General features: G+C 43.0%; 1 protein-coding gene across 1 annotated transcript in view; it reads left to right on the top strand.

Annotated features, from left to right (window-relative positions):
- Nucleotides 1–14,219, top strand: part of TPH2 (tryptophan hydroxylase 2) — a 379,719-nt gene that overhangs the window by 32,440 nt on the left and 333,060 nt on the right. The window contains exon 2 of the mRNA XM_056574111.1: nt 6,016–6,156. Coding sequence (XP_056430086.1) covers nt 6,016–6,156 — 141 coding nt within the window. The remainder of the gene's footprint in view (nt 1–6,015; nt 6,157–14,219) is intronic.

Below are 14,219 nucleotides of genomic sequence, written 5' to 3'. Positions count from 1 at the left end.
TGCAGTGTGTAACAGTGTTGAATGAAAGACATTCACTTTAAACCCCTATCCTGTGTGGATTATATAGACTGAGAAATATAATTTTTGATGCTTATATTGGGGTTCTGCTTCAAAACGATAACATCTGTGAATGGGCCAGAAGTATTTTCAGTTAAAACTCTATGTTCAAATTGAACCTTGTGACCAGCACTAACTATGTGGTTAACACATATAAAATCTCATGTCTGTGTAATATATTTTGTAATGTATCTTCATTAAATTCATTTTCTGATGCTACTTGTAAACTGTCAACAAGTAGTTCAGCTGCTCATAGACCATAGCTATTACAGCTTTAGATTTATTCTAATTATAGCTTGTAGAATATTCAGTATAGCCTTTCTTTCTAACCAATATTACTGAATAAAGGGGCACTCCGGTGGAACAAATTTTTGTTAAAATTTTTTAAAATCAGCTTGTGCAAGAAAATTTATACAGATTGCTTCTATTTACTTACTGTAAATTACTTCTATTTCAAATTATTAAAGGGGTACTCCACTGGCCAGTATTCTGGCTGCATTTGGAACATTTAGTTCTGAATGCTGTGCGCACGCTGTGGGGGTCGACATTGCCCCCTCATGATGTCAGGCCACACCCCCTCAATGCTAGTCTGGTATGCAAGTCTTGTATTGAGGGCGCGTGGCCAACCCACGCAGCATGCGCACAGCGTTCGGAACTAAATGCAGCCGGAACACTGGTCAGTGGGTAGTACCCCTTTAAGTCTTCCAGTACTTATCAGCTGCTGCATGTTCCAGAGGAAGTTGTGTAGTTCTTTTCAGTCTGACCACAGTGCTCTCAGCTGACACCTCTGTCAATATCTGGAACTGTCCAGAGCAGGAGAGGTTTGCTATGGGCATTAGTTTCTACTCCGGACAGTTCCTGACATGGACAGAGGTGTCAGAAGTGAGCATTGTGGTCAGACTGGAAAGAATTACACAACTTTCTCTGAAGCATACAGCATCTAAGTACTTTAAGGATTCAAATTTTTACGTAGGAGTAATTCCCAAATCTGTTTAACTTTCTGGCATCAGTTGATCAGTACCCCTTTTAATGTATGAATTCAGAAGTTTATTATGCAGAATCCAGAGTGATGAGAAATAAAATGGACAATGCGTAGTATTTCCAAGCTGAATAACTCCTTTAAATCCCTTTTCCCAATATTACATGGAATGCTAGGATCACATATTGATGAGGGTCTAAAAAGACTGATTATGATGAAATCACTGTGCTAGTAAAGAAAATTCACCTCCACACTAATTTTGTGGCATATTAATATATCCTAGCAACATGACATACCAATTTGTGTTTGGAATATGCAGTGTCCCACTTGGATACCTACCTGGCCTGTTTGTAGGGTGTTGTGCAGTTAATGCCTTATGTTTTATTGATATTTTTTATTTCAAATATTTTTTTTATTAAAATTTGGTGTACATCACAGGAAAATACATTTTAGACATGCAAAAATACTAATTAAAGCCTATGTAAACATATATAGTAATAAAACATAAACACATGTAGTAATAAACAAAACAACCACGTGTGGAATAAATAGATAATATATAGGTATAAAAAAAGAAACAAAACGGTCAGAGAACAACATGGCAAACCTAGTATTTGTGAGTGTGTTTGTGTGTAGAGATGGGAAGAAGGGGTGGGGGGATCCTACACATGCTGGGGGTAAATATACAAGCAGTTACTATTAAGGAAGAGACCTCCAAATAGGTGATCCACGGATGTCACATTGCGCCAGACTGGCATTTAGAGTTTTTTGTTACCTGGACCGTACTGTGCTCCTTTGTCTCGCTGTAGGCTCTAGATGTTCTTCTCTTCTGCATGGTCGCTTCCTGCAACAGTTTCTGGCGTGTCCCATAGGGGCTGCCTCCTTGTGTGTACGTGCCTCCTCTTATAGAGCCATTGTGCACTCCTTATTGCTGTCCTCCTCCAATCCCTGACGGGCTCAATCTATATGAGAGCACTCCTTCCTTCCTGTGGTGCCTAAACAATATTGTAGTATCTCCTTTAAATGAAGAATAAGTGAAATGGAAGGGCCCACTGGTATTTTATGGGGCTATATCTGCAAAAATATGAATCACATGGTCTCCTAATTAAAATATTTGCCACTTGCCTCTTTTTTTCTACTGCTATATGTGGATTAATAAAAGGTGGGTTTCACAATTACATCTCTTGGAATGTGAGGACTAGTCAATGCTCTATACATGCAGTCAGTCTTATGTAACATGTCAGTCATGCCCTGGATCAGAGTTTTATAGAGAAACTGTCCATGCAGCTTTAACCTGTTGGGACCAATTCTCTAGGTCCTCAGTCTTGGCATTAGCAGAGTCTAATAGGGCATGCAAAGCAGAGATTTTGTCAGTGTTCTGATTCATCTTGGTGATTTTGGCATCTAGTTTAGTGTCAATGGTGTCAGTTTGTTGGCCTGAGTCTTTGAATTTTGACTTAAATCTTTGAGGTAATTTTGGTGCAGGATTTATCCAGCTCCTGTTGTAATAATTGGTCAAAGAGTGCAGTTAATATTTAGTCACCAGAAAATATCAGCTGTTGGAGTTGAGGGATTGTTCCGCATAGAAGATTGTGAGAATATTACCACCCTGGCTTGATCCATAGATGATGAATGAGATCTAGCCGGACTGAACATATCAGCCATAGAGTTCGATGTATGTAAAGATGTGAGGGTGGTCCACCACTGCTGCTTGAGATGTTGGTTATATGGAGGATCAAGGGATTGAGAGTTTTTTGTCTTGCTGGGCCAAGGAAGATGTGTAACTTAAATTCACCACCTAAGTGCTGAATTCAAGTGTTTGGGAACTATTTGGGAAAATTTGTGTTGAGTTTCTCTATACATTAATATAGTACATTATGCAAAGTAAAAGTAGCAATCAGGCAATGACCTTGATAGCAATTATTACATTGAGTTGATCGTACTACGGGTAGACATGTGTACTCCAACCATGATTAATAGAACATAAATAATGCCGACACAAGCAGAGGGTAACCAGATAATAGCCAGCAATTACATCCTGTTCCAAATTATTATGCAAATTCGATTTAAGTATCACAAAGATGAAATATTTTGTTTTTCAGTTTAACTCATTGATGGCATTGTGCCTCATGGCTCTTTTGATCACTGAAAACAATCTCGGATACCTGTGATAATTAGATTGCTAGGTGTGCCCAATTTAAGGAAAAGGTGGGTGTTCCACATTATTAAGCAGAGCACCATTCTTAAGCAATATGGGGAAGAAAAATTATCTCTCAGCTGCCGAAAAGAGTGAAATAGTTCAATGCCTTGGACGAGGTATGAAAACATTAGATATTTCACGAAAATGTAAGCGTGATCATCGCACTATTAAGAGATGTGTGGCTGATTCAGAGCACAAACTGGTTCGTGCAGATAAAGGCACATTGAGCAAGATTTCTGGCAGATTCATGCATCGGATCAAGAGAGCAGCTGCCAAAAAATCATTACATAGCAGCAAACAGATATTTGAAGCTGCTGGTGCCTCTGGAGTCCCACAGACATCAAGGTGTAGAGTCCTCCAGAGTCTTGAAACTGTGCATAAACCTTCTATATGGCTACCACTAACCAATGCTCACAAGCAGAAATGGCTGCATTGGGCAGAAAAATACACGAAGACTAATTTTCAAACAGTCCTGTTCACTGATGAGTGCTGTGCAACCCTGAATGGTCCAGATGGATGGAGTAGTGGATATTTGGTGGACGGCCACCCTATTCCAACAAGGCTGTGATGTCAGCAAGGCTGTGATGGAGTCATGTTTTGGTCTGGAATCATGGGAAGAGAGCTGGCCGGCCCCTTTAGGGTCCCCGAAGGTGTAAAGATGACCTCTGCAAAGTATGTGGAGTTTCTGACTGACCACTTTCTTCCCTGTACAGAAGGAAGAACTATGATTTCCGTATTAAAATTATCTTCATGCATGACAATGCACCATCTCATGTTGCACAGAATACCTCTGCATCAATCGCTGTTGTGGGGTTAAAAGGACGAGAAAGTCATGGTGTCGCCTCCATCCTCCCCTGACCTCAATCCTATTGAGAACCTTTGCATCCTCAAGCAAAAGATCTATGAGGGTGGGAGGCAGTTTACATCCAAACAGTAGGTCTGGGAGGCTATTCTGACTGGGAGGCTAAACAAATTCAAGTAGAAACTGTCCAAAATCTCACAAGTTCAATGGATGCAAAACTTGTGAAGCTGCTATCAAATAAGGGGTCTTATGTTAAAATGTAACGTGACCTGTTAAAATCTTTAAAAAGTTAAAATGTTGTTGAAAGTTTGAATGAAATAGCTTTTGATTTCAGTAAATATGCTGCAAACACAGCAAATGACAATTTTCAGTTCTTTATAACTAGAGATGAGCGAACTTACAGTAAATTCGATTCGTCACGAACTTCTCGGCAGTTGATGACTTTTCCTGCATAAATTAGTTCAGCTTTCAGGTGCTCCCGTGGGCTGGAAAAGGTGGATACAGTCCTAGGAGACTCTTTCCTAGGACTGTATGCACCTTTTCCAGCCCACCGGAGCACCGGAAAGCTGAACTAATTTATGCAGGAAAATTCAGCAACCGCCGAGCCGAGAAGTTCGTGACGAATCGAATTTACTGTAAGTTCGCTCATCTCTATTTACAACCTATAAAGTGTTTTGAAACTTACTGTGCGTAATAATTTGAAACAGTGCATTGTAAGTTTTTTATGTTTAAAAAAATACTGTTATCATTAGGAGGTTTGTTCAATAAAATTTGAATTGTACTCTTATTAGTTGATAACATAAGAATTATGCTGACTGTTATTTACATCAATTATTTAGGTAAATGAGAAAAATATAATTTGCATAATAATTTGGAACAGAGTGTAGATTCCCTGCCTACATGCCTACATGCTAGCTAAAGAACCTTCTAGAGAGGACAGGTGCTTGCTCCAAGCTCTGCCTCTACAGAGAGGAATAGGAAGTGGTGAGTTAGAGTAGAGTGGGAGAGGAACCTTTTACCCAGAACTCCTTAGGGCTATACCAACTCCTGTGAAAAACCCTTTACTGTCCTGGAGATTTACATATCCAGGTTCCTCCTGAGCAACAGATAAAGATGGACTGAGCCAAGAAAATAGTTACCCACCCTATCTAAAGAAGTGCCTCATCATCCGCATCACCCTAGGACTTCACAGAGCATCAGGCCAGGCCTAGGACAAAGTGGCTGTCAGGCTACAAGACTTCAAAGACCTGCACTCTGCAGTTGGGAATTGCAGTAACGGTGTACAACCAGTTAGCATTTCACCTAAGGAAATAAAAGCAAGAGACTGTATTGCCACTTTTGAAAATGTTAATTACTTATAGTAAAGCTGTGCCTTTTTTTTTTTTTTTTTTTTACATTGTGGAAGATTTATCAAAACTGTGAAGAGGAACAGTTAACTAGTTGCCCATAGCAACCAATCAGATTGCTTCTTTTATCCTTCAGATGCCTTTTTTTTTAAAAATTAAAGAAGTGATCTTGGTTGCTGTGGGCAAGTGGTCAACTTTTCCTCTTGACAGGTTTTTATAAATCTCCCCCATTTTACCAGTGTGTGTTCTTCTTTTACACTATACCATCAATGTTGCACCAAGAATACTATGGCATCTATCACCTACTGTGCAGCTTTGCAATCACTGTGCCAGCCTATGGGGAATGGGAGAATTGTGAAATCCTTTGTGGGAGTTTCACCAGTGGTATAGATCCCAGCCATCCCCCATGGCAACATCTATACTCTCTCTGGGTTGCCACTCAAATATGTCAATTTTGCCTTACATTCAGTTGATTAACATACCGTAATTCTCTAACTAACAGGTCACCACAAGGTAACTCGAGCACTAAAGTATTATAAAGATTATGGTTCTGTCTACTTGTTATTAAATATGTGTTTGTCATTGTTCAATCAGCTTATTATTATTGTTATTTTTATTGTTTTTTTTTCAGCGTGACAAATTGAATGCTGTGAAAATTGATGAGAACAAATGTAGCAAAACCGAACCAGCTGCTGAAATAGAGAAAACAGCAGTTGTCCTCACTTTGAAAAATGAAGTTGGAGGTTTACTACAAACTTTAAAAATCTTTAAGGTATGTTTTCTTTTATTGCAGGATAAAAAAAGAAAGAAAAAGAAACTATTTTCCGCTCATTGCTTGCAATAAGCACTTATTACTAGTGGGAAATGATAGCTGGATTATCCTATTTTAGTACATGGCCCAGAAATGTCATTATTTTGTAGTATTATTTTAGTTTTCTTTTATAGGAAATGTTAGTTATAGTTACAAAACAGAAACCTTTGCAACTCTCAACCAATTTGCAAGTTGTCTTAAGGGAAAATATTATATTGGTTTATGCCTAGAGCTTTTTTGCAGACCTATGCCTCTATGTTAAAGGGGTACTACCCCTAGAAAGCATTTTTTAAATCAACTGGTGCCAAAAAGTTAAACAGATTTGTAAATTACTTCTATTTTAAAATCTTAATCCTTTCAGTATGTATCAGCTGCTATATGCTCCACAGGAAGTTCTTTTCTTTTTGAATTTCCTTTCTGTATGACCACAGTGCTCTCTGCTGACACCTCTGTCCATTTTAGGAACTGTCCAGAGTAGGAGCAAATCCCCATAGCCAGACAGTTCCTAAAATGGACAGAGGTGTCAGTAGAGAGCACTGTGATCAGACAGAAAGGTAATTCAAAAAGAATTTGACATTCCTGTGGGGCATATAGCAGCTGATAAGTACTGAAAGGATTAAGATTTTAAAATAGAAGTAATATACAAATCTTTTTAACTTCCTGGCACCAGTTGATTAAAAAAATTAATAAATAAATAAATAAAAAAAATAATATATATATATATATATATGTTTTCCAGGGGAGTACCCCTTTAAGAGACTGCAAACAAACATTATGCAGGCAATAGACACAAATTTGCACCAGCAACCATCATGGCATAGTGGTTAACTGGAGAAATATAGTAGCCTGCGTACAGCAGGAGGTTAAGAAAAATTGTTTTTTATTTGAATTTTGCCAGCCAGGCAGAGGTTGCACCAGCAAGGGTGATGGTGTAGTGGTTTACTATTGTAGGTTGTAGTAGCCCGTGTACAGCAGTAAGGTAAGAACCTTTTTTTTTTTTTTCATTGCCAGCCAGGCTGCCCAGACCTGGTTGGAAGTAGCATCAGCAATGGTGATGGTAGATAACAAGGACTTGTAGTAGACAGCGGATAGCAGGAGTTAAATTGAGGTTTGTCATATTTTGCACTGTGCTGCACACAGACAACTGCATAGAGCGGCCTATCCACATAATTTTTGCACAGTGGGGACTAATGTTTACTGTAGCCAGCGGACAGCAGGCAGTGGTGAGATACAGTTAGCTGTAGCCACCAGACAACAGGCATTGGTGGACTAGGTATACTTCTAGCCAGGATTTGTGATGCCTCTCCATGTGCTGAAGTAGAGGCCTGTGTCTTACTTTCTCTCTGCAGATACAGCACTGTGCATGCTTTCCGGCAACTGGTAACAGTTTCCACACCACAGGATACTGTAAATAGCTAGGTACATCACCACTCGACTGTGCCCCTGTTCCAGAACGCTGTATTCTCAGGCCTTCAGATCCAGCATCATTGTCACTGTCACTTGCTCCTGAGCTGCTTAGACCAAAAGGCCTGCTGACATCCTCCTCTCTTAACTCATCTTTATCCTGCTTACCTCTCCTCTCAGTAAAAACCTCTGATGTGTGATCATGGCCTCCTTGTTCCCACTCAGCACATCCACCATGATGCCCTACATTATCCCCACCAAGCCTACCACCACCAGTCCCACTAGTGCTAAACTTGGCCACTGCCTCCCCCTCCACCACCTCAGCAATACACTCCAAAGGCTGACTGTGACACAACTCCTCCTTGTGGCTTGTGCTATCTCGCAAAGACAGAAATGAGAAAACAATGCATCAATGATTAAAGATTTTAAAGATTTTTTCTGATAAAACCAATAATATTCACAAAAAAAGTTGTTCTCAAATTTGGCAAATTTCTGTTAAAGGAGGTGTTACCATGTCCCATGTTACCATTGATTGCCTTTATAGGGGTTTATGAGTTTAATTTTGGCACGTTACTGATTATTTACATCTGATTGTTGACCTGGGGAATTTCTATCTATATTTTGGGGTACATGTTTTTTTATGGGATACTGGATTCATTTTGTGTTGTCATTTTGCATTTTTTGTCGTATTTGTACATAACTTTGTGATTAATAAAGGAATTTTGGATTAATTTGTGAATATATACTTTTATGGTGACAATTGTAGGCATATGTTGAATTGATTTTTTTGCCAGTTGGTGATATATTCCCAGTAAGAGTATAGGTTATTGTAATGTCCCAGTACAGAACATGGTTCTGTACTACCCTCAGGCCCTTTCTGGTTGACTCACTCAGTGACCAGGGGACTCAAGCCTCAAGATAATTATCTAAAGTCTATTGCCAGTCTAATTGGTCCCAGCAAGCTGCGAGGTCCTTCTGTGTTCCTGGCCACCTCTCTGGGAATCTGGCCTAGCTGTGAAGTTAATACTATCTATCTAAATTTAGTAAAGCCTCCGTTAAACCATAACTGGTTGTGGACTCTCCTTTCACTACCTAGCCATTGGAATAGCTGCGATACCGTTTGTGTGGTTCCAGTACCCAAAAACCACCCAGCGTCACGAACATTAGGGGTGAACACCATCTTGCCCCTCCACCTACACAGCTAACCCCGTGGTCCCGCCATGCACCATGGGTCACCACAATCTTGGCGTCACAAACAGGATGTATGGGTGTGTGCCTTAACCACTTAACCACCAAGTCAAGTCAGGCCACCCATTAACGGTATACAGGTGTGTGCCATATGCAAGTTGCCGCAAGTCCTTCCCCCCCAGTCTGAACTGTGTCTAAGAAAGAATCGCATGCAGTGTACGGGACTTTATTACTAAAGTCTGTTTTTGCTGTGGCGTGGAAAAAGTAGTGGGGAAGGTGAACGAAAGACTGTTAATCATTATTGCTAAGTGTGTAAAGTCCATACCTGAAGGAGTTAAACAGAGTCCTGTGTTTCTCAAGCGCGAGAGCGGTTGCAGCTCCGCCCAGTCCCCAGCTGTGACACTTCTTCAGTATGTGAGCCGGATCTAAGAATCCACCCTGTGTTGTACAGGGGAAGAATTTATCAACTGGACCAAACAGGAAGTTCCCTGGGCGCAGCCATAGTGAAGGTTCTGGCAGCTGCGTCCGGCTTTACAAAATACTGGCAAGTAACTGCTGCAATGCAGACTCTACATAAACCAACGATTTGCCGCAAAAAGTCTCTGCACCAGTGGCAGCTAACATTAACCCCTCTATGCCCAACAAAGTCTGCAGGTACTCGCTACAGTCTATTGCCAGACATTTTAAAGAGACAGCGCACCCAAGTGACGGCGCACTCAAATCCTCTTAAAGCAATGACACACCCAAATCTTCTTAAAGTGACAGTGCCCTCAAAGAGATTGATAACATGTTAGCACCGGGCTCTCCAGATCTATCAGGCAACAATGCCCCTCCATCTCCAGCAGTGAGGTTATCACCTGCCTCAACAGCCAGGAGGAAATTGCCATCCCTACCTACAGTCAACTTTAACATTACCATTCCTGATGTTGCAGTGTCTGCACCGATATTCATGGGGAGCCCTGTCCTCCCTATGTACAACGGAGACCCCTTCACCTTGAGAGAGTTCAAGGAAAAGATCCAGAGTTTGTTTGTCTTTTACTCTCTCCCTCCTAATCAATAGGTGCAGCTGCTCATGGGACAACTACAAGGAGCAGCACTTGAGGAAGTCTGCACCTTGCCTGCCTCTGAGAAGGTGACTTTAGAGAAGATCTTTGAAGGGTTGTGCCAAGTATTTGAGTCACATTCTCTGTCAGAGGTATGTCTCCGGTTGTATGAGAGGCGACAAAACCCAAGTGAGACTCTAAGAGCTTATGCAGTAGCCCTACAGAATGCCCTAGAGACTGTTCAAAAAATAGATGGTATCACGCCCGAGCAGGGCAACAAGGTGTTAATGGACAGGTTTATTGATGAGGCTCATAATAAGTGGGATAAAGCCCAGTTGAGAATGCTAGCAGTTCAGAACCCCAGTCTGTCCTTCCCCACTTTTAAAACACTGGCTATTCTAGTAATTGAGTCTGGGACTGAGCCTAAAGATGTTTGTCCTCCCCTTACACCTGCTCAGGAGCCCTCAGGGGTGATGGGTGACGGTCAAGCCTATACTGCCCTGTTCAATTGTCCCGACTGCAGTCCAAGCAACCATGTCAGTGACTATGGATTCAGACTTACAAAGCAGTAAACAAGACCGTGCACAATTGACTAAGGGTATCGGGGAGCTCTCCACCCGGCCTGCTCCACTCTCCCGTGAGCAATCCTTGCCTAGAGAAACCCCCTCTACTCCCCATGTAATCCCAGTTACTCTGCTCCTTCACCGGCTAGGTATCCTGGGAGTAATAGACCCTTCTGTACTCACTGTAACAAGTCTGGACACTGGATAATGCACTGCTGGGGTTTAAACGGAATTCCCCCTGGGTCAAAGACCGGTCCCTAGGAAAACAGCCAGCAGTCACAACTCCAGAACGCCCTGTCAGGACTATTTCTTTATGTTGCCCCCTGCACCTATGTAAAAGTCATTGTAGAAGGTATCCAGTTGGAGGCGTTAATAGATACAGGGTCACAAGTGTCTACTATAACCAAAGATGTTTTTTTTTACAAGTTCTGGAATGCTAATTTGTTGTGTGAACCTGACAATGTTGATTTCAGGGTAGTGGCAGGTAATGGCAAACCAATACCCAGACATGAATGTTGGGAGCACACCATTCAGTTGGGGAAACATGTACTCAGGGGACAGGGAGTGATTGTAACTGATGTGTCTCATAAGGGGTCTTCAGAATTCATTTTGGGGATGAATATCATGAAACACTGTTTCACTGACATTGTAGATTCCTTGCGTGCCTCTCTCCCCTACCTGTCCCTCTCAGGCCAGCGGGCTGCGCAGCACCACTTAAAGGTACTCCAAGCGGAGCAGAAGTTTGCCAACCGGCAAGGGGAAGTTTGCAAAGTACGGATTCAAGATAACAGGTCGGTAACCTTGCAACCCAACACAGAGACAGTCCTCTGGTGCCGTGCACATCCTGGAGTGAGAAACCAGGACTACCAAGCTCTGCTAGAGCCTACACAGTTAGAAGATCATCCTCTAGTTCGAGCAGCAAGAAGTCTGGTCACAGTTACCAACAGGAGAGTTCCAGTCCGACTAGTCAATTTGTCCAGTGAGGCTACCATCTTACCGAAATACACTCCGGTCGCCCAGTTGTATCTTCTAGAGTCAAGTGACATCCTATCAAAACGCAAGGTGGCTCAGCAGCGGACAGCCCAAATGACTCCTGGTTCTACTTAAAGTCCCCCTGAGCCCTGGTGAGCACAACTTCAAGTGGGAGATGAAACTACTTCGAGGGATCAAGTTAAGGAAGCCATCAATGTCGCCAAAAGGTACCAAGAAACTTTCAGTAAGCATCCTACAGACTTTGGACGTATGTCCATGATACAGCATCGGATTCTGACAGGGCAACAGCCCACCTATTAAAGAGAGACACCGCCCGGTCGCGCCAGGCATGTACCAAACTGTCAAGAAGATGCTGGCCGACATGAAGGATGCAGATGTCACTCCTTGTCTTAGTCAAAAAGAAGGATGGGACCATTAATTTCTGTGTCGACTACAGGAAGCTGAACGATGTCACACATAAGGACGCTTATCCCCTTCCAAGAATCGAAGAGTCACTCACCGCCCTTGGATTGGAGTCACTCACCACCCTTACTTCTCCACCTAGGACTTAACCAGTGGGTATTGGTAAGTGCCTATGACTGTGGAAGACCAAGAGAAGACAGCCTTTGTGACACCCATAGGGTTGTTTGAGTTCAAGAGTATGCCGTTTGGGCTGTGAAATGCCCCTACTACTTTCCAGCGGCTGATGTAGTGATGCTTGGGCCATCTAAACTTCCAGAGTGTCCTATTGTACCTCGACGATGTCATTGTGTACTCCAAGTCCTACCAGGAGCACCTTGGTCATCTGGCGAACATCTTCCAAGTTTTAATCAAACATAGATTGAAGATCAAGCCGTTCAAGTGCCATCTGCTTAAACCTCAGGTACACTACCTAAGTCATGTGGTCAGCGACGAGGGAGTCCAGCCTAATCCCGAGAAGGTGGAAATTGTCAAGAACTGGCCTACCCCACACACATTGAAAGATGTCCGGAGCTTTCTGGGATTTGCTGGCTATTAGCGCTGCTTCATTCCCCACTTCGAAGGAGCAAGAGACAGCATTCAAAGCCCTGAAGCACCTGTTAATAGAACCATCCATCCTGGCGTATCCAGACTACACTCAACCATCCCGGCTGTACACTGATGCCAGCTTTGAGGGTTTAGAGACAGTCCTATCCCAAGTCCAGGAGAGACAAGAGCGAGTGATAGCCTAAGCCAGTCGTAATCTGCGAGGAGCAGAGAAGAACGATGCCAATTACAGTTCCTTCAAGCTGGAACTCCTTGCCCTTGTATGGGCTGTGACTGAGAAGTTCAAAGATTACTTGGTTGCCACACCATTCACTGTCTATACGGATAATAATCCGTCAGCCCACCTGAACACGGCCAAACTGGGTGCCATTAAACTGCGTTGGGCTTCAAAGGTTGGCAAATTACAACTTCACTATCAAGTACAGAAGTGGCAAGTCAATGTCAACACCGACGTACTATCTCGAATGACTCCCAGTGAGGAACCAACTATTGAAGACAAGTGGGAAGACGTGGAGATGCCCCATTCTACCAGAAATTCTTGAGTCAGAATACTGCAACCACCCTTGAAAAGGATGGACCCAGGTCCGAGAAGGTCCAGGAATACCTATATACCTGGTAGACTCTGCTGGATGAAACATAAGTCATGGGGGATCTGTTGGACTACCTTCTGTTGAAAAAGGTACCAACCCGTGTACGCCGGGCCCAGAGCGACTACAAGTTGAAGCGTCTGTGGCAACAAAGGAATCGACTGTTCGTACACAAGGGACTGTTGTACCGAAACTCTTTGGATCCGGTTTCAGGTGAACGACTTCATCAGATCCTGGTTTCCCTGAAGGGATGCAGCAATGGTCCTCTGACTACCATGATCAGTTGGGACACTTTAGAGTCCACAAGACGTAAGCTACTGTCAGGCAACGGTTTTACTGGATTGGCATGCGGAGCGACATTGAGAAATGGTGCAGTGAGTGCGCCATCTGCAACGTCCCCAAGAACGAGCACAAGGACGCCAGAGCACCTCTCCATTCCATCCAGAGTGACCATGTCAAGTTATCTCCTACCCGCCCTGTGTACTCTTATGCTCTCACCATGGTGGATCATTACTCCAAGTACCAGTCAAAGATCTTACAGCCAAAACAACAGCAAAGATGTTCTACTCCCATTGGGTACAAATCCTCGGATGTCCAGAGTCTGTCCTCACTGACTAAGGAACAGCCTTTGAGGCCCAACACTTCCAAGAGTTGTGTCAATTTCATGCCTGCAAGAAACTCAGGACAACTGCTTATCACCCTAAAGGGAACGGGCTCTGTGAGAGAATCAATCAAGTCTTCATTCACATGCTGCGAGCAGCATCTGTGTCCAGACACGAAGAGTGGCCCCGGTTGTTGCTCGAACTATTGGAGACACAGTGCACTGTTCCACTGGATACACCCCGTTCTATTTGATGATGGGCCGACATGGCCAGCTGCCAAAAGATTGCATGTTTAGACTCCAAGCTCCATTCAATATCTCTCCGCAAGCTTCTGTGGAGTGGGTCTCCGACCACCAAAAAAGGATCCAGGAAGCAAGAGAGATTGTCAACAGAAAGATGGGGGAGGCTCAACAAAGGCAACAGCAAGATTACAACCGTCATGCCTCTGCCAAACTTCTCCAGATAGGTGACAAGGTTTGACTGCGGAAGTTCCAGAGAACTCATAAACTGGACTCCATCTGGGAAACGGAGCCTTATATGGTGACCGCAGTACCCTATCCCGATTCAGATGTGTATGCAATCCAGCAGTTAGGGTATGAACCGCAAGTCGTTCATCACAGTCAAATCAAGTTCTGTCAC

Source organism: Hyla sarda, chromosome 4 (assembly GCF_029499605.1).
Source record: "Hyla sarda isolate aHylSar1 chromosome 4, aHylSar1.hap1, whole genome shotgun sequence".
Classification (NCBI taxonomy): domain Eukaryota; kingdom Metazoa; phylum Chordata; class Amphibia; order Anura; family Hylidae; genus Hyla; species Hyla sarda.
Note: the sequence above shows the minus strand (reverse complement) of the source record. Positions and strands in the feature narration are given on the sequence as shown.